Source organism: Zootoca vivipara, chromosome 10 (genome assembly GCF_963506605.1).
Source record: "Zootoca vivipara chromosome 10, rZooViv1.1, whole genome shotgun sequence".
In the NCBI taxonomy this organism is placed as follows: Eukaryota; Metazoa; Chordata; class Lepidosauria; order Squamata; family Lacertidae; genus Zootoca; species Zootoca vivipara.
In genome coordinates, this window is record NC_083285.1 from 71,868,375 (window position 1) to 71,888,455 (window position 20,081).

The 20,081-nt window shown below is 57.8% G+C and overlaps 1 protein-coding gene across 3 annotated transcripts in view; it reads left to right on the top strand.

The window, feature by feature from the left end:
* PPP6R2 (protein phosphatase 6 regulatory subunit 2) overlaps nt 1-17,369 on the top strand; it is a 45,959-nt gene extending 28,590 nt beyond the window's left edge. For 2 of the 3 annotated variants that reach the window (XM_035127189.2, XM_060279356.1), the window contains exons 14-25: nt 786-871; nt 1,097-1,177; nt 2,474-2,571; nt 3,349-3,406; nt 3,941-4,068; nt 4,567-4,757; nt 5,868-6,030; nt 6,591-6,679; nt 7,020-7,227; nt 9,864-9,887; nt 13,474-13,641; nt 15,390-17,369. In XM_035127189.2, coding sequence (XP_034983080.2) covers nt 786-871; nt 1,097-1,177; nt 2,474-2,571; nt 3,349-3,406; nt 3,941-4,068; nt 4,567-4,757; nt 5,868-6,030; nt 6,591-6,679; nt 7,020-7,227; nt 9,864-9,887; nt 13,474-13,641; nt 15,390-15,441 — 1,346 coding nt within the window. In that variant the 3' untranslated portion in view covers nt 15,442-17,369. The remainder of the gene's footprint in view (nt 1-785; nt 872-1,096; nt 1,178-2,473; nt 2,572-3,348; nt 3,407-3,940; nt 4,069-4,566; nt 4,758-5,867; nt 6,031-6,590; nt 6,680-7,019; nt 7,228-9,863; nt 9,888-13,473; nt 13,642-15,389) is intronic. The other variant, XM_060279357.1, reaches the window with a different exon arrangement.
* The last annotated feature ends 2,712 nt before the right edge of the window (nt 17,370-20,081 follow it).

The window sequence follows — 20,081 nt, forward strand, 5'->3', positions numbered from 1 at the left end:
CAGCTCACGGATCCCTGGCAGATGCCCCCCCTCCCCCCTTGAAGGAGAGCCCACCCTCTTCCCCTTCACAGCACCTTTCCAACGGGCTGCTTGCCTCCACTTTTCTCTTTGGTTTTGTTCTGCTTTTTCCTTACCTGCCCTTTCATCCTCTGGGGCTCTTACTGGGAGGGTTTTTCATGTGAGCTGCTCTGCAAACCCTTCAGAGGTGAAGAATGAGACAGAAATTTGTGGAGGGGGGGTGTCATTGTGTAAACATGTTCCAGGTTCTCTTAGCTAAGGAGCTTCATGGGGTGATGGTCTGAGGAGCTGTTTGTGGCAGGCAGAAGGGACGCCGTCTGTTTCTCTTGGCAGAGGGCAGTCTCGGGGGTTTGGAGGAAGGCCGGTGGCTCCTGCTTTGCCCAGAGGGCAGAGGAGCCCTTTGCCGTGTGTAGCAAGCAGGGTGAGCAGGGATGAGGGGGCAAAGAGGCAGCAATGGGGCAGTGGCTGGGGGGGGAGGCATGGGGAAGCGCTTTGGGGTCCCTTTCTCCTGGCTGGGGGACGACGACGACATCCGTTCCCTTCCTTGCTCCGCCACCCATGTGTCTTTAACACGAGGCTGAGCAGCGCTGTCGTTTTGTCCTGGGCCCCCAGCCCCATCAGGAGGGCTAGATAATGAGGGAGGGTCTCTGATAGTGGCCAGTCCCTTGTTGGCCAGGGACGTGCCCCCTCCCCAGCAAGGAGCAGCACAGGGGTTTCCTCCACAGCAGGATCCCTAACCCAGGCCTGCCTCTCCTTTTCCTTGCCAGGGCTGCCTGAAGATTGCAGAGGGCGGTGGGAGAGCTTTGTGGAGGAAACGCTGATGGAGGCCAACCGGAGGAATACGGTCGACTTGGTGAGATTTCCCGGGGGCTGCTTGCCCTCCCCTCCCCTCCCCCTGTTTTGGGAGGGTTCTGAGGATACACTGAGTCTCCATGTACGGGGCTCACTTCCCAGCAGAGGAAGCTGGTTGTGGGAAGTGTGCCGGGGGGGGGGGGAATGGGGAGGGCCAGGGGCTTGTGCCCCTGCCCCTTCCCTTGCTGGCTGAGATGTTCACCTTGGTTCACCTTCTCCTTCACAGGTGAGCACGCACCACCTGCACTCCTCCAGCGAGGACGAGGACGCGGAGGGAGCCTTCCCCAACGAGCTCTCTCTCCAGCAGGTAGGGCTCCTCCCAGGAGGTCCTCTGGCTGTTGCTGTTACAGAGCTGTCCAGGATCTCTGTTGGAGAGCCTGCTGCTGCCTGGCCAGGGGGGCGGCTGCATTGCAGGGGGTTGGACTAGAAGACCCTCTGTGACCATTGGGCAGAGCTCTCTCTGAGGGCTGCCCAGGTGAATTGCTTGGGCTTTGCAGCAAGCAGGTGTCCTCCAGCAGGCAGGCAATGGAGGGGAGTCTTACCCTGGGCATGTTCTCTACCTGCTTGCACCCAGGGGCTGGGGGGCTGGGATGCTTTATATCATTTCTCTGTATTTGTTGCACTCGCATCCAAGGAGCACAAGGTGGCGTACTTGGCTCTCTGCCTCCAGCGCACCCCGTCTCCTCATTTAATCCCCACAACAGCCCTGTGAGGTAGGTTAGGCTGAGAGGGGGAATGCCTGCCGCCGCCATCATTGTAGTTTCCTTTTTGGTGCTGGGTTGAAGTCTTTTGTAGTTGGCTCTGGCCTTGTAGTGAGAATGTGATGCTGTTAGCGTTTTGTTTTATGGCTCCGCTGTGTTTGGATTTATTATGAGTTTATCTTGGTTGTTTGGCTGTGTTTCCTGAAGAGCAGCTTGAAAAGAATAATACAGTAATGTAATGATTAACGGCAACAAAATGCCACACACCCAGAGCATCTCAATACAGGGCTTGGGCCTTCAGGTGTCTGTGGAAGAAGGAAGTCAAATTCTCTCTCTCTCTCTCTGACATCTGGCGGGAGGGTGTTTCACAGGGCAGGCCCCACTACCGAAAAGGCCCTACATAAACTGTGGCCCAAGGTATGGCTTTTCTCACCTGGAAGGAAGCGCTTGGTTTTCCTCAGTGCAGGTGTTTCCTCTGCAGCAGCCGCGGTGGCTGGGATTGGGACCGTCCTTGCACTCCCTGTTCCCACTCTGCTTTACAGCATAGAAATCATCACAACTTGCTCAAATCCAGCTGTTCAAAGAGGCAGAAAGAGCACAAACAAGGTTTCTGAGGAGTATTAGAGCACCAGTCGCTTGCTAGGCCCCAATGCTCGCTGAAGTAACAATCGCTTGCAAGGAGGAGGGCAATGCAGGCCTCCTGTGGCAGGGAGTTCCACAGCCTCAGTGTAGCTCCTCTCTCTGTGTCCTGGCTAGAAGCCACTCAGGAGGGGTGGTCTGTGAACATCTTGGTTCACAAAGTGGCTTCCAAGCGCTGACTGGAGCGGGCAGGGGGCTCAGCGCCAGCGCTGTGTAAGTGGTGCAATGGCTGTTCTCCCCTCTCCCCACCCCTCCCCTGCCAGGCCTTCTCGGAGTACCAGATCCAGCAGATGACAGCCAACTTTGTGGATCAGTTTGGCTTCAACGATGAAGAGTTTTCCGACCAGGATGACAACATCAAGTGAGTGCCCCCCCCCCCGGCCCTTTGGTCTTCACCCCACGAGCAGGTCAGTCTCCCCATCTGGGAAATGGAGCTGGAAGGCAGAGGGGCAGGGCAGGGCTTTCTCCTGGGGGCCACAGGGGACCCTGTGAGGGAGTGCTTGAATCATTCGCTCAGCCCTTTGTTCTGCTGCTTGTGGGTCCCCTTTTGGCCTCCAGAGGGCCCCACTTGGATAGGATGCTGTGCAGCGGGGGTGGGGGAGCGGAGGAGCAGGCAGCTGCAGGGACCAGTCAGGGCAGAAGAGCCCCCTCCCCTTTGGGAAGCTTCTTTGTGAATGAAGACCTGGGTGAAGGGAGCAGCTTTGGACAGAGACCCCTGCAACCCCCACAGCCCCCTGGTTTGCTGGATAACAACAACAACAACAACTTTTATTTATACCCCGTCCTCCCCGGCCACAACCAGGCTCAAGGTGGCTAACACCAAATATATGATACATTAAAAACACAATCAAATGATTAAAATACAGCTTAAAATTAACATCTGAATGAAATTAAATGGCAGCCCACGAGTCACAACTATAGGGGTAGGGAAAATCCAGTGTTCTCCAGGGCCAGCTATCCATGCTGGTCCCATATGAGCCGATAAAAAGATGTCCTCCCTCTGCCCTCCATCCTCACAAGAGCCTGGTTGGGTCGGCTAGCCCATCCCCTCTGAAGAGCAGCTTCCTTGCTCAGGGTCCCTGAGGTGGGAGCTGCTTCTGGCCCCCTCCCAATGGGCTTCTTTCTCCCTCTTTTCCAGCGCACCTTTTGACAGGATTGCGGAGATCAACTTCCACATTGATGCCGACGATGACAGTGTAAGTAGCTGTGCTCGGTGTGTTTGGGCATCTCAGTCGGGGGAGCCACCTTGCTCCACTTTGCGGCCTCTCTCTTGCGACCTGCCCTGCCCCCAGCGCTGTTCAGCACCTCCAGTGAAGCCGCTGGGCCACGCTGCCGGGCAGTTGGGGCTGCAGTGCCACCAGCATGTGGGCAACATGCAGCTCTCCCTCTCCTTGCCACCTCCTGAGGAATCGGCTTGTGCAGCGCAGGGGGGAATGTTCCCTGGGGAGGATGCTGTTCCCTGGCGTCGCCTCTGTGAGGGCAGGAGGCTGTCTTAGCTCAGAGCAGAGGGAGGATCTAGAGCATCCCAGGATGCCGTCTCTTGGGGCAGCCGCTGGAGACGGACTGCATTTCTTCCCCACCTCTGGTGCCCCTGGTTGCCATCTCTATTCAGCACCTTCCTGGGCACCTGGAGGGAGAGGTGCAGGCCCAGAGCTGGGCAGGCGACTGCGGCAGCAGCTTCTCTAGAAGCCCCCCGAATCCTAACCCTCCGTCTCCCCCTTTTGCTGCAGCCCAACGCTTCCCTGTTTGAAGCCTGCTGCAGCGAACGAATCCAGCAGTTTGATGACAACGAGGAAGAGGAAGACATCTGGGAGGAGAAAGAAATAAGCTACACCGCCCAAGTCAAGTCCAGGACGCGGTAAGGGGGCTTTCTGCCTCTCCTTAGGTCTGTCCAAGGGGCAAGAGGATCATAGGGTTGGAAGGGGTCCCAGGGGTCATCTAGTCCAACCCCTCCGTAATGCAAGAGTCTCAACTACTAAAGCATCCTTGACAGATGACCCCCCAACCTCTGCTTAAAAACCTCCAGTGAAGGAGAGTTGACCACCTCCTCTATATGTGATGGAGGGACCTCCTATTTGCTTGTGGTGACTGAAGCACAATGGACCCGATTCCTTCTTAAAATTCGCGTCAATTTTCTCAACTGAGGGGCTCACAGGATTATTCCTTCTGAAGCAGGAAGTCCGTGTCTCACCTGGGTGGCCTGGTTGGGCGGCGGGGGGTCAGTTTACAGGACCTTGAAGTGCACACCCAGGCGTCCTGAGAGTGTCCGAGTAGGGGGCTGATCCCAGAAGTTGCAGGGGCCACCCCTGCCTCCCAGGGGCATCATGGCTGCCTTGCCTTCCATTCCTGTGCTCAGGTTTGGCATTTCTGGCACGTCAGAGGGATCCTCCAAAAGTGACCTGGAGAACGGAGGCCACGAAGGCAGCCCAGACTCTGGGGAGGAGGAGTCCGAACGGGCTGCTGTGCCACAGCCGTCGCCTCCTGCACACACCGAGGGCAACGGCAGCCTCCCGGAGGGCAGAGGGGCAACAGAGCCCCCTCCTGAAGGTAAGGGGTCTCTGAAGGAGCAGGGGGGGTGGCTGCCAGCCTGGGACCGCTGCACAGCAGGTCTTTCTGGTGGATCTGGAGGGGCTGGCCAGCTGGACGGCTGCCTGGCCACAGCACCATGCCTTTTGGGGGTGAGCAGGAGAGCCTGCTGGAAAAGAAGGGAGCTGTGGGAGGAGAATCACTCCAGGCCGAGGCAGGGCAGCCCCTCCCCCTTGGTCGGCCAGTCGGGGATGAAGAACAAAAGCCACGGGGGCTTGGCCAGGAGCTGCTCCTGCGACCAGCGGCCTTGAGCAGGTGGGCTTTGCTCATTTTCATGAATGAAAGGTTTCTGTGCTGCTTTTCATTTCCCAAAAGAATTGCCAAGTGCCTCACGCTGTAGTAAATGGTAGCAATTACTTCCAGCAATATTCATTTGACAGTCAGGAATAAAAAGGCAGAAATCCTCACTAAAGCCTAGTAAAAACAAGGGTCAGGGGGCGCTCAACTGAGCAGGTTGGTCTTCATTTGGGGACAGAAGCACCCCACGGTGGGGGTCATCCCATGTGGCGAGTGCCAGAGAAGGCTCTTCCCCCCCTCCCCACTAGAGGGAGCCGTGTCCTGGGCGCTCCCCTGGCTTACCTGCTTCTGGGCAGTTCAGGGCTTTGCACACCAAGGTGGGCGCTTTGAGTTTGGCTGGGCAGATAGAGCATCTTCCTTGGCCACAGGGTTTACGGGCACCAGAAGCCGCCCTGAGTACCCAAGCTGCAGTCAAGACAGCCCTTCAGCGGGAGGTTGCCCCTGTCAATTGGATAATATGAGCCCTGGTCTCCTCCCCCGTCCCATGGCCATGGCTGTAGCTGCTCCTTGTCTGAAGGCAGCTGCTCAGCCCCAGCTGGCTGATCCCCCTGTGGTTGTGATCTCCCCTCTCTGGCCATAGCTGCCAAGTTTTCCCTTTTCTCGCGAGGAAGCCTATTCAGCATAAGGGAAACTCCCTTAAAAAAAGGGATAACTTGGCAGCTATGTCTCTGGCGGCTGAGCCAGGCTCCTCCTGGCAGTTGCAGCGATGCAGGCCTGTAGCCACCTGGTGAAGGCTGGACTCAGAGGAGCTGCTGACCGATTGCATCTCTGCAGGGTCTGGGTGGGCGACTGCCTTTGAGCCAGTGAACGCCAAGGGCCCAACGTCATGTGTGGCCATGGATGTCGGATCCAGCGTGTGGGACTCTGCCACCCCAGACGCAAAGACCCCGGAAGAGAGAGGCTGGGCCAAGTTCACAGACTTCCAGCCCTTTTGCTGGTGAGTGAGCAACAGCTGTCCTCCGGGACACAGATGACCATGTGGAACGGAGAATGGGAAACGGGCCTGATCAGGTCAAAGGTCTGTCTCCTCCAGCGCTTGGCTTCTGTCCACAGCCAGACAGTTCCCCCCCTCCCTCCCTCCTTCCAAGGCCAGTGAGGCCCCGGCCCTCCCTCTCTTCCTGCTGGTGCCCCCCCCCCCGGGGCTTTAGGCAAGATCAGGAGTCGGCAACATTTTTCAGCAGCGGGCCAGTCCGCTGTCCCTCAGACCTTGTGGCGGGCCAGAGAAGCGGCACGGGGGGGGGGGAGAGCTGGATGAAGAGGCGAGGGGGGGCAAGTAGTCCTCCCCAGCCCCAGCCTCTGCGCTTCCCTTCCCAGGGGCTGCTGCCGCCGCCGCCACCGGCGGATTCTGGCTTCGCGGCGCAGGCTGGATTTAGGAGCCGGGTGGGCCTGATCCGGCCTGGGGGCCTTAGTTTGCCGACCCCTTGGCAAGATCCTATCACACTGCAGCCCCGTTTCCAGCGTGAGCAACACCCCCCTTCAGAGCCTTTTCCCTTCCAGCTCAGAGGCCGGGCCCAGGTGCAGTTCCCCCGTGGATCCCGAGAGCAGTAATTCGGAAGGGAAGCCCAAGCAAATCCAGGACAAGAACTGTGAGTGCTTCCTCCCCCCCCCCCCTGGAGCTGGGGAGGCAACTGGTGGGGCTCATCTCCTGTGAGGGGGGCGTTTCAGGCTGTGAGGGCAGCTCCCAGGCCCTTTTCCCTGTGGGTGAGTGACCAGGGGAGGGGGACTGGCCATTTCTCCAGCCTGCCTCTGTCCTTCCTCCCCATATCAAGAGGTGCACTTCCCCCGGTCCAGCCAGCTGGCCACTCAGGACATCCCCCACCCCCGTTTTCAAGATTGGGGTGTCCTGGGAGGCAGCAGGGCGGCTGCTGCTCTGGCGTCCTAGGAGAGCCCTGCAGGGTGGGCCTCACACCCTCTCCCCCCGTCCAGTCAGCGCTGCCTCTCCTTGCGTGTGGAACGTCTGCGTGGCACGGAAAGCGCCTCTGGTGGCCTCAGACAGCAGCTCCTCTGGCGGCTCGGACAGTGAGGAAGAGGAGGAGAAGGCGGGTGTTGTCACGGAAACCATCAGCACAGGCTCAGGCCAGGAGACCATCAAGCTGACCATGGATGCCAAGAACGAGAAGGCGCTCTTTACCAGGTGTGAGGGGGGGGCAGCAGTAGGGGGGGAGGAGCAAAGGCCAGCGGGGTGGGGGGGGTGGGGATGAAGGCCAGCCTGCTCTGTGTGCAGGTCTCGGGCAGGCAGTGGGCTGCCAAGGAGCGCCCACCTCTGGCAGCTTGGGTGGGCCATGCTGGTGCTGCTGTGCAGAGACCCCCAGGTGGGCAGCCTCTTTCCGGAGGGGATGCGAGACACGGCAGGGGCTGGAAAAGGCTTGTGGTGCAAGAGGGCCTGGAGAGGCCATGTTGCCTTGCTTCCGCCCTTTCTCCCCAAAGGCAGTGCGCAGCTTGCGCCACCAAGCAGCTCTCTGGGCTGCAGGAGCCTCAGAGCAGTGGGTGCTGTGCTGGTCCAGAGAGGAGGTGTAGAAAAGCCTCCCCTGCAAGAGCTGTCCCCCCCCCAAAGAATAGCTCCCCTTCCCTGACGAAAGGCCTCTGGGGCTTCCTCTGACTCCTGCTCAGTTGCCCAGAAGCTCCTCGGAGGCCTCCCAGGTGGGCCCTTCAGGGGAAGCTGTGCAGCCAGGGGAGAGAAACCACCAACAGAGGCTTCTCAGGCACCACCTGAGCGGTTTTCCTTCTCTTTGCGTCCCTCTGAGAATAACGCCGAGTTCTCGTGGCCTGAGATTTTGTGGAGAAAAGGGCCCTTTGTCAGTGCTGCCTTCAAATGGGGACACATGGCAGCAAAAAGGACGAAAGAGAGGCTACTTAAAGCTTAAGATCAGAAAAATGATCGTTTTTAGGAATTATGGAAACAGGATCTTCCCAGAGCTGCTACGTGCTGAAAGCTAAACTGGCAGTCTCCTGGGGACAGATAATGCCCCGTGGGCAAATGAGCCAGAGGCCAACATAGTCAGCTCTTGTGTGGTGGTGTTGCCTAGCCCCAACCCTGGGTGGACGAGGGGCAGAGTTGGCATGTTGGTTTGTTGCCGGATTTGGCCCCTGCAGTTGTGGCTTGGCTGTTGCTGGTGAGGACGTGTGGGGGGAGGAGGTTATCTGCAAGCAGGGTCAGCTCCATGGCCTGAGGGGTGGGGCGGGGGCAGGTTTGGGGTGCAAATGCCCGGAAAAGGCTTGAGGTTGTCGCTGACACGCTGGTTTTTGCTGTAGGCGTGAAAAAACGGCATTTGCTCAGCTTCTCTTGAGTGTCTTCCTGGGTGCCACTGAGCTTCATTGAGTCTCCTTTGTTGTCATTCCTTTGGGCTGTGTTTTTGTAGTTCCAGAGATTTTAGGTATAAATTTGTATCTTCAGGTACAATGTGCAGCCCAGCAAGCTGGAAGGACAAAAGGGTGACTCTGGAAAGTGGCCTTTGTGGTGCTGAAGCTGGAAGTGGCCAGTGGGGTCCCGCTCTCAGGTGGCGGCCATGTCCCTCTGGTGGCCACAGGCCTTGCCAATGCCACCTCCCCTTGCGCCAGGGCTGGCTTGTTGCCTGGAATCAGTGCTGTGGCCTGGGCAGGCCTGGCTGGCAGTGGGCAGAGGGAAGAGCAGCAGCCTTACTTTGGAAATCCCCCCGTTGCAGTTCCTTATTTCCTCCCTGTTGCAGCCGGTTGGGGGCAGGGAGGAAGGGGGTCTTCAGATGAATGTGGACTTTGCCGGTGCTGTTGTTTGCCGAAAGAGCAGCCAAGTGGTCCGTGGCCTGTTCATAGTTTTCCTCTTGCAAATGCAAAGAGGTTGCAGTCCTCTTTTGAGCATTTCCCACAGCAAAACTGCCGCAGGTGCCAGGGAAGCCCTGGGCAGCCTCTTTCAGGGCAGGTGGAGGGAGGCTTTGGGGGGGGGCACGACACCTGTTTCTTACCTGCTAAATTTGCCGCCAATGTTTCCATTCCTTCTGATGCTGAAATTTCTACTGCTCTTGCAAAGGGGGGCTTTAGATGAGCAGAGGAGTCGTGCTGAACACTTGAGGTTTGGCCAGCCCTGCCCCCTCAGCTGACCCACAAAGGGGCCCCTGGCGAGTGGGCATGCGAGCTCAGAGAGTGCCCTCTCACTGGATGTGGGGCGCAGATCCCGTACACGGGGATGTACGGAAAGTCTCACCAGGTGCTGCCATGCCAAAGGTGGAAGCAGCCCCTTCTTCCTTCACAAGAGTTCCTTGTCGTGTTGAGATGGCATGTGAAATGCTGGGGGGGGAATGGGATTGTGCTTGATTTCTTTCAGTGACTGTAGGAGATTCTACCAGTTGCTTCCCTGATCCCTCCCAGCAGGCAGAAGTCAGCAGAGTGCCAGGTGGGGGTGGGGTGGGGTCCACTCATGCAGGAGGACCTCCCCCCTGGACTCCCTGCACCTGTTCTGGGGCTTGCTCTGACCTTCCAGCCTTGGCAGAGGATGGGGTCGGAAGTCCGCTTGCCAGAGTGGATCGTGTTCCCTCGCCTGCAACCTAGTGGACTCCTCCTGGTGGCTTTCCTGGTTGGGGGCTGTGTCAGCCCCTCAGCTTCTGCTTCAGGGGTGCTTTTGAGGTCTGGGACTGGCTGGTGGAGGCATTCTGGGTGCCCTAGTGGAGAGGGAGGGGTGATGGGTGGGGCCAACAGTGAGTAAGCGAGGAGGGTGGGCTGGTTTTGCAGCCATTTTTATCTTTCCCTTTCTCTCTCTCTCTCTCTGTGTCTTTCTCTCTCTTTGTGGGTCTTGCTCAGAATAATAAGGCCTGGCGCTGGAGGGTATGTATCCTGGCCCCCACTGCAGGGTTCCAAACATCCACCGGACAATGCACTTCTGTGCAAAGGAGACGCAGAGTGGCACCTAGCTAGCCAAGGGGGCTTTTCCCTGCAGGGGCAACCAGGGCAGAGGTCCCCCCCTCCCTCCCTCCCTGAGTTAGCAGCCTCTTCCACCTCTTCAGGAGCTCGTTCTGCAAGGAGGGAGAGAGAGAGGGAGAAGAGGGCCTCTGCCCAGCCGCCCCAGGGACCCCCACCACAGCTGCAGGGGGTGGAAGGGGGAGTCTCTAAAGTGCAGTTCCCTCAAGGAGGACCTGTCCCCCCTCCTCTGCAGTGCTGGCTGGAAGCTGCCCCGTTGGGGGAGCTCTTTGCACAGGGAACACATCACCCTAGAGAACAAGTAGGCAAATTTCTTTCAAAGTTAAAACCCCAACTTTTCACAAATCCAAAGAGCAGCCTTTTTGTAACTGAGGTTGGAGTGGAAGGGGACCAGTTCTCCAGCTCAGCCAGCTTCTCCCTTGGTGGATGCAGGGAGCGTGTGAGATGGGCAGGATCCTGTGCCCCGCCCCCCCCAGCCAGGCTTCTCCCAGGAGCCTTCAGTCATCTCGGGTCTGCCTGGATCAGGCAGCGGCTCAGCCTGAGAGGAGCTTGCAGCTCTCCTGTGGCTGTCGCACATGACCCACCCCCCTCGGCCTGCAGAACGGGGACCTTGAAGGAGACTGATGTTTCTTGGGGTCCGTCCAGGTCTTGGCTGTGTTTCTGGCTTGGGGGCTCGGCTGTTTCCTGCGTGTTCTGAGCAGCCCCTGCCCCCTCCCCACTTTATACATCTCTGCCTGAACCCCCATAGCTGCTGCTGCTGCTGCTGCTTTCCTTTGCTGTCAGACTCAGGAACTGAATCAGGAGGCAGACGGGGGGTGGGGGCTGCTGGGGCTGCCCTGCCCTGCCCTGCCCTGCCCTGCCCTGCCCTGCCCTGTCTAGATGGCAGCGGCATTGCTCCAGTAATGTGGTGAGCAGCTCCATCCCTGGCCAAGGGGCTGCTCTGAGCCTCCCTCTCCCTCTGGAAGAAAGGTGTGGGGCCCCCTTGCACCCCTCGAGGCCTCTGCTCAGCTGCACTGCACCCCTTTTTGAGCAGAAGTTTGCCAAGGCCCTTGGCTGGGGGGCAGGGCCAGCAGGGGTCCTCTGGCCAGGGAGGAGCGCAAGGGGGCCTGGCCGCTGGCCCCTCACAGCCTCCCCTTGGCTGCTGCAGGAAGCATTGAGCCCCAGCTTCTCATTGGCCTGAGAGCAGTGGGGCTGCGTTGTCCCTGTGGATGTTTAGGGCTCTCCTGGCGGGGGGCGCTGCTTCCCATGCCTGCTCCTCCTGGACCCTGCATGGCTTGGGGCTTCCTCCTCCCCCCCCACACCCAAGCATGCCCCCTGCCCCCAGCATGATGCCAGATGCCCCACCAGCCCTGCCACTAACGGAGCCTGCTTGCCAGAGCACCTTCAGCAGATCCTTTGCCCACTAACCCAGCTGGGAGGCCTCCCTCTGCAATATCTGGCCCTCCCAGCCCCACTGCAGTCTGCTTGAGCGGCTGGACTCAGTTTCTCCCGTCATCCGGGAGCGGCTCCAGAGCCAGACGTGAAAGTGGACAGTGTGTGGGTCCTGGGCTCAGCCCCTCTCAGGGGTGCAGAAGCTTCTCCATTGGGGTTTGGAAAAGCAGCTCTCACTGGGAGGGGGGCTGCTGGCCTGGTTGCTGCTGGGGAACCTGTGTGGCTTGGCATGGCTGCTGTTTGCATCCAGCCTGTGTTCTCTGTGTGGCTTTGGGGGCCAGTTCAGACCAGTGGACTCCTGGGTGGTGTATGCCCAGGGACTGCCCCCCCCCGTCTCTGCTGGAGCCTGAAGCCGTGTGTGTTTGGCATCTAGTATGGCTGTGGGAATCTTTTCCCTATTAATTTAGCAAGCAGCATCAGGAAGACCCCTCAGGCCAGGATGGGTGCAAACCTGGGTGGCTCAGCAGCAACCCCCCCCCCCCGGTGCCAGCACTCTCCCCTGGCCAGGCTTTTCTTGCCTCCTCCTGCCCGACTTTGGCCCTGAGAGGCACCTGCCAAAGGAATGGCCTGTTGGCCGCTCTCTGGTGAGCTGTGGCCTTCCGACAACAGCAGCAGCAAGGCCATTTTATTCCATCTTCCCAGAGGAAGGAGAGGCATCGGATGAAGCAGCTGCTCCTGTTGCCCTTCAGCTGGGCAGTGGCTGTGCCAAGCCTGAGCCATTTGCTCTGGTTGACACGGGCACCACTCAGAGCCCCTCGGGAGCGTTTCTCTTGCCCATGGGCCTGTGGCGTGGGAGGCCATTGCTGCTCCTCTGGGCTGCCCCATTGGGGGCCCTGCCAGGGCTCTCCCTCCCAGAGGTGAGCAGGGGGAGGGAAGCCTCTTGCTGCAGGAGGGAGTTTCCTTTGGCGGAAAAAGGAGGCTCTGGTTTCCATCTGAGGGGGGAAGCAGCAGCAGGGAAGGGAAAGCAAAGCCTGGCCCAGGGAGCAGGCGGGGCCTGGGAGGAGGTGGCCCCATTCTCCTCCTCAGGGCTGAATGGCATTTACAGTGGTACCTCGGGTTACAAATGCTTCAGGTTACAAACTCCGCTAACCTGGGAATAGTACCTCGGGTTAAGAACTTTGCTTCAGGATGAGAACAGAAATCGTGTTTTGGTGGCGCAGCGGCAGCAGGAGGCCCCATTAGCTCAAGTGGTGCTTCAGGTTAAGAATGGACCTCCGGAACGAATTAGGTTCTTAACCAGAGGTACCACTGTACTACTCAAAGCATCACTTTCTTTGAAGAAGTCTTTATCACATACATTTTTATACTGATATATATATATATGCGGAGTGTGTCTGGCTTGGGGTCCGCAAGTGGGGGGCAGAGCTGCTGAGCCTGTTGGGGGGCAGGAGGGGGGGGGGGCTGGTGGGGCAAAGCTCCTCATGAGCACAGGAAAGGGCGGCCCTGAGGTGGCGGCAGCAGCTGCCCCAAATGCTGCTTTGCGTGGAGGTTTTGACCCAGGGCTCAGAAAGTGGGAAGAGCCACCCAGAGTCAGAGGATTGGGGTTTTTTTGGGGGGGTTCAAATGCCAGGAAGGGGCCAGGGGGATCAGGATGGGCCAGAGCAGAGGAGAGGGTGGGATTCTGCCTTAGTGCGCTCCTTCCAATCCCCAGGTTGCTTCTGCCTCGGCTTCCATGGGAGGGCAGGCACTGCCCTCCCCTCCAGCGTGGAGCCCCTGAGCCCCCTCGAAATCCCCCTTCCACCCCAGGGCAGGCTTGCGGGGGGGTCTGGACATTCCTTCTGTGGGGAGTAGGGCGTGTGTGTGTGTGTGTGTGAGCTCTGATGAGTTTGGGACCAGGATTTGGGGGCCCCACTTTCAGGGCTTCCATTCTGGCAGGTGGTTGGGCCTCTCCCTCCTCCTCCTCTTCTGTGCCCCCCCCCTCGGGGAGTGGTGTTTCTGGGTGTTTGGCCCTTTGCGGCTGATGCCCCCACCTGCCTTGGAAGAGCAGCGTCAGGGTCTGCTTTCTCCCAGGAGGGACCCCCCTGGGTGCTCTTTAATGTGAGCTTCCGTTCTCTCCCTACAGCATGGGGGCCTCCCAGGTCGCAGACAAGCCCCCCAGCACCGTGGAGAGTGGATCCCCCCAGCCCTTGAGCAGCAGCACTGCCCCTGCTGCCATCATGCCGCCTGAGGGTCTCCTGCCGGGTTCTCCTGCCCCTGCTGCTGCTGCCACCCCAGAGGCCAAGAGAGACAGGTGAGGTGGGGAGTGCTGGCCGCTGTGCCATCTCTGGGTCTTCCCTGGCTGGTTGTGTGTGTGTGTCTGTGTGTGTGTGTGTGTGTGTGCGCGCGCTGGAGAGAGCCTGCCAGCCTGGGGTGTTGTGTCTGCAGGGATCAAGTCACAAAGTCACAGCTGCCACGAGAGCGTCTTGCCTGGCAAAGAGGGGAAAGGAGTGAGCCGACGGGAGCCGCTCTTGCTTCTTCCTTCCTGTCCTTTATGCTATAGGGTCATAACATTGCAGAGTTGGACGGGGCCCAAGAGGCCAGGTAGTCTAACCCCTTGCAATGCTGGAGAAGCGTTTATAAACGACTTAGTATTTCAAAAATCTCTTAAGGACCAAAAACAATCATTAAAACAAAACCAAAAAAACCTAAAGGCAGTAAAGCAGCAATGTAAAAAAAACCCTAAAGGTATATAAAAGCAAGTAAGAGAAAACCAGAGGATCCAGGCAGGCTTTAATCTGATGGCTCACAGGAAGCCTGGGCAGAAGCCACTGAGGGCAGAGGGAAGGAGGGCACCTCACAGGATGGGGCAGTAGCAGAAGGCGCCCCCTTTGGAGCCCCTGCCCTGCGCCGGATGGCCTCTGCCAGCTTGCTTTTACCAGGGCAGGCTAAGGCCTTGAAGCACCTGAGGCAAAATGGCCCACTGCTGCTGCCCCCGCAATGGGGGGGGGGGGGAACTCTGCAAGAGCTCCTTTCCGGATCCCCCACCGGGCTTTGCAGGGCTTTGCACCGGCTTCTCCCTTCAGGAAATATTCCCCCCCCCCCACGGAGGAGGGGCAGGCTAGTCCTTGGGGGTCACCGCTTGAGGCAGCCAGTGGGCTGGCTCTGCTGCTCCCTTCCCTCCCTGGCCCACCTTTGGACTGGGAGGAGATGCTAGTGCTGGGAGACTCTTGCTGGGCTCTGTCCCTTGGACAGTGGGGTCTCCTTCATTGGAAGTTTATTATTATTGTTATTATTATTCATAAACCAACAAAAGATAACAATATAAATTAAGTATTGTCATAGAGACAAAAACAATTATTCATACACCTCATAAAGAAAAAGAAAAGAAAAAAGAAAGGAAATTATAAACATACTTATAAGCAAAAAAAGATTTTTCCTTCCATACAGTTGACTTCCCATTCATTCCATATTTCTTCAAAAGTAACAAAACTTGATGCATCAGTTTTTCTGTTAATCAATGTTAAGTTATTTTTATACTGGATTCTTTTTTTTCTTTCATAAATCTTTTACAGAAATTGTTCAAGGGCTACGACAGAATTTAGATTGCAACAATTACTTTTGAGATTTTTTTTAAGAACTTCCCAATTAGAAATAAGTGTCTATTTAGAATTATCTTTAATTCTCCATGTGAGATCTGCCAAGTCTACATACTCTACCAGACCAGATTAATCAACCATTCAGATATTCCAACTCCATGGGAACTTTCTCAGCAGAGGTGGCCAGGCATTGCAGGGGGGGGTGGAGTGGATGACCCTCGGGGGTCTCTTCCAACTCTACAATCTTCTGATTCTGTGGGGAGAAGCTGCTTCCTCCCCGCTTAAGGCTCCCCCACAAGGCTCCCTCCTGGCCCTGGGCCCCCACCTCCCTGGCAGGTGCCAAAGGCAGCCAGGCCCTCAGTGGCAGAGGGAATGCCATGGGCATCCTTGGGCGAAGCTTCTCCTGAAAGGGCAGCGTCTGCCGGCCAGCCCCTCACGCCTCCCCCTCTCCCCCTCTCTGCAGGACAGAGGAGCCGCTGCCGGGAGGAGAGCCCACCTTGAACGGTCCGGCCTGACAGACTTCCTGGGCCCAGACGGTGGGGATGCAGCTGGCCCTCCTTCGGACAACCTAATTTAATTTTGAATCACAAATGCTGCGTTGTCGAGAGGACTGGCGCTCGAGAGCCGAGGTGCCGCATCAGGGTGGCCACCCTGTTCTGAGAGGAGGCCCTCCCTGTGCAGTTGACATGTAGCATTGGCCAGTGGCCGCCCAGGTGTCCTGCCTCCGCCCCCCAACGGACGCCGCCTCCTGCACCGCAGCGTCCCTGGCACACTCTGGGGTGGGCGTCCTGCCCCGCCCCCTTGTCTTCTTGCTTCCAGGATCCAGCTTCTCTTCTGGAGGGCAGGAGCTGCTCCGCGGACACTGGGACAGCCTTTTGTATAGCAATAATGCCTTAGCGGAAACGTTGGCTGGCAAGAGGAAGCAGGAGGGTCCCGGAGGCAGCGGCCGGAAGGCAGGGTCTTCTCGCCACACTGTTTTTCTTACTGTTTCAGGGAAGGAGCCTCTGCTTGGCCTTGCCTGCTCTTTTTCCGAAGGCACCACGCCAGCCCCTGGGATTGGGGCTGCTGGCGCTGGGCTCTGGGGGAGGAAGCAGCAGCCTCCCCCTAGAAGGAACTGGGGCACTGGCCGGGCATCTCCGGAGGGTCAGAGAGGCTCCTGGAAGCGGGTCGCTTTCCCCCGATGGGATGGGCTCCGCTCTGTTTTGTAATGTTGTTAATGGATGCAGGAATTGCAACACTTTGCACTTTGAATCTCTTGCCAGCCTTGGAGGTCGGAGGCAGCGGCGGCAGCTCCCCTCAGGCTGGGCTCCTCTTGTTACTGCCGGGCAAGTTGGCAGGAGGGGAGGGAGAGGCTTGGCCCAATGGCTGCTCTTCCTCCTCCTTTCAGCCATGGCAGAATCTGGCGTCTGCCCTGTGCCCTGGCTGTGCCCTGGGAGGGGACTTAGGAACTGCCTTCAGCCAGGGGGCATCTGGGGGGGGGGAGCCACTCTCTGTTTATCTTCAGTGGCTGCTTGCTGGTTGCCAGTAACAGCTGAGCTGGAAAATCGGGCCCTGGGGAGTCCCTGGGACTGACGAAAGCAGCTTCTAGGCTGATTTGAAGGTCTGGCTCTGTTCTGGTGGGTCTCTCCCCTCAAAAAAACAAGAAGCCACCACCAATTTGCTTTTGGAAATACTCTTCCTTAAAATGTGGGACTGTGACTCCCCGTTATTCTGCACATTGTGAAATATTTCCATTGAGGCCAAGGGCGGCTTCCTCCTGCTTCTTCAGCTGCTCCAATTTGGGCTTCTGTGACGTCAGGGCACCTGTGGCATCAACTCCTGGGGGGAAAGAGTTGTGGGAGGGGACACACCACTGTGCTGCTTGGGCAAACCGCCCCCTTCCCATGTAGCTCAGCCTTTCCATCTGGGGGTCAGGGGTCAGTCAGATGCGGTTGGATTCCCTTTCTGAAAAAACCAGGCTGTGGCTACCTTGGAAATCCTGGGACGTATCCTGGTCTCCCCCTCTCAAAAAGGATTGAGGGAGAGGTCCTGTAAATGGGCCCCCAAGGGAGGGGCTGCCCCCGAATAGGGATGGCGATTCCATCTAGCAATTGTGGCCAAGTTGAGTGGAGCAAGAGGCCTCTGTGGCTGCCCCCCCCCCACCTTCCTTGTGGAATGAGGGCTATGGGGAGGGACAGGGTTGGGTTCTGCCCCCTTCCCCCTCGATCCGGGCGGCCCAACTCTTCATCCCGAGTGGGCCACGAGTACTTCAACATGAAACCTGTGGGCCGCACACTGCCTTGTCGCTTGGGGTGGGGGAAAGTGAGGCCAAACTTTGAGGGGGGGCCCATCACTTGCTGCCTTCCCAAAGCCAGCTAAGTGAGGCAACAGGCTTTGGGAAGGAGGTACAAGGCTCTGGCAGGGTCCTAGAGCGCGCCCCCCCCTTCCCAAGGCTGAGAACGCACTGAGGCTTTGAGAAGGAGGAGGAGGGCTCTAGGACCCTGTCAGAGCCTCCTGCTTCCTTCCCAAAGTCCATCGCCTCACTTAACTGGCTTTGAGAAGGCGCATGAGGGTCACCAAAAAGGGCCTTGAGGGCCGCATGCCTTGGACCATTCTGCCCTAGAGAGTGCTGCTCTCATGTGCCAGGTTTGGGGTTGAAAAGTCAAGCTGAACCATGTTTTCGCTGCCCTTTGATTGGGCCCTGCATTTCCATGCGAGGGAGACTTTGGGAAGGGGTCTCCTGAGCCAGGCTTGGACCCCTGTGGCATCTCCCTTGCCAGTCCAAGGGCCTCGCGCCAGCAAGGGGTGAGGAGTTGGGGCCTTGCATTGCTTGTGTGGCGGCAGCAGCAGCAGCAGCAGCAGCACCCAGCCTAGCGCTAGTAGCTTTGCCTGGTTGTTGATTTGAGAGCAGCAAGGCCAGAGGTCAAGGCTGGTCCCTGCGCCTTCCTCTCCCCATTGAGATGCACCTGTAGGGCACACAAAACAAGGCATCCCTCAGCACCTGGGCAGCCAGTGGGTGTGGCAGGGGCCCTGCTGGCCTGAGAGGAGCTTGCTCCTGGCCTGCAGCCGTCTTGTAGTGTTATATTTGCAGAGAAGATGCCTCTGTTACAGCTGGCCGTGTGGCTCCAGAAGCAAGAGGCCGGTGGAGGGCTTTGCGCATTTGCCTCTCTGCTGCCAGCTGCTTGTGTGAGGCCTTGTGGTTTTCTGGGAAGCGGGTGTCTCCCCTTGGATGCCTTTAACTTGGACAGACTGGGATGAGGAGTGTGGCTGTGGGAAGGGTGCAGGATACGTCCTGTCTTCCTCCGGTAAAAGAGCCACCCCCATCGCATAGCAAGGTCAGGGCTGTGAAGAGTCACATGCCTTTTGCCCAGCCCCAAACACTCACTACACGGAATAGTTGTGGCGTCCAGCATGTTCCAAATGTCCTTTGAGCAGAAACCCGCATGGTGGATTTGAAGCTGAAGAAGGAGGTGGGCAGAGGCTCCAAGCCAAGAGTAGTAAGAAAGAGACACTTGTGTCTTCAGGGCATGAGCAGAGAGCCAGACCAAGACACACACATTATCAGTGCTCAGCTTGGTGGCGGAGGGGAATCTCTCTCATCTTAAGTTCTGGGCTTGACATAAGTTTGCAGTTAGAGCCACAAGCAGTTGCCTCCTGGGTTGACAGGAGACCTAAGGGTCATCTAGTCCAGCCCCCAACAATGCAGGAATCGCAGCTAAAGCATCTGACAGGTGCTTTCAAACCTCCAAGGAAGGACAGCTGGGGTGGCCTCCTGTTTTCCGTACACATGAACTGCCTTGAAGGAAGGTCAGAGGCTGCTCTCCCCCCCCCCCCCGGAGGATTGGCGGCCTTTTCTCCCGGGCAAGAAATCCTCTTGGTGTTTGTTCTCCCTTCCCTCCCTATCTGGTCTCTTGAGTTCCCCGTGGCTTCTCCAAAAACAGTGTTTGCTTCCCCTCTGACCTCCTTGACCCACAGCCCTGCTCCGGGCGGTGGGCTCATGTCTTGTGTTCAAGGGCACCACGATCAGGCTGGGAGGAGTCCGTCCATCTCCCTGTGCAAGGTGAGCGGTGGGCAGCCCACCCTCCGCTGCACGGCAGCCCAGCTCTGCCTGGAGGTCTGGGCAGGGGGCTGGCTGGGCTGCTGGCGGCTGCAGGGCCTGGGCTGCTTCAGCAGCGGAAGCGCAGCTTGAGGGGGGGGGGAGCTTGCAGAGTCTGCTGAGCGAGACAACCAACCTCCTCCCTGTAGCAATGGCCACTTCCTCAACTGCCAAATTTGAACCCACCATCTCAAGGTCCCAATCCACAGATTTGCAGCTGGAGCTATTGCGACAGGATCTGTGGCAACTTTTTACAAAAGCAGTCTATAAAACGAAATGAAATGTCTTCTGCCTGAAGTCTTCTTTCTTCGCTGCCCTGTTTATTGTCTGCCTGCACATCCCAGGTGATGTCTCTGGAGGGTCTTCCACCCCCAGCTCAACCGGAACTGCTTGGTCCCTCTTGCCTCTCTGCTGGAAGAGAGGGCGATGGGGGCATGGCAGCCCCTCAGGGAAACGGGGGCCGCCCCCTCCCCCCCTTCCTCGTGGATTTAGTCCCCACTTGGAAAGTGGAAACAGAAGCAGAATGAACACTTCATGGAAAATGGCAGGAACACATGCCAACCTCAGACTCCGCCTCTTCTCCAAGTTGTCCAGGCTTGCCCAAGGTCACACTCGCAGCGCTTGCTTTGCCATTCCCACCACCACAGTGTTGTCTGCCCCCCCCCCTGTGCCACTTCACCAGCTGGCTTTCTTAGTGTTTGGTGCCCCCCTCCAATGTCCACTCAGGCAGGGGAAAGTTTTCTGAGAGGAAGCCTCCAGCCTAGCAGAAAAGCTCCCAGGAGGATGCAGAAAGGATTTTTTTGAGGAGCAAGTATCACTTTAAATTAACAGCAATTTGAAAATTATTTGTATCAGAAGCTGGGGAGCCTATTTGGCTGTCCCCCCCCTTTTTTTTTGTCAGGAACAGCCTTGACCGCAATGTCCTGCCCTTTGGTCTTGAGAGGCAGCAAATGCCTGAGGCATCTCTGGAAAGCAGAATGGATAAACATTTTTATTAGATTTTCCCATTTAAATATCAAATCCATTTTCAAATTATACGAATTATGCAGATATCAATTAAACAATCCAAATCTTCTGCCA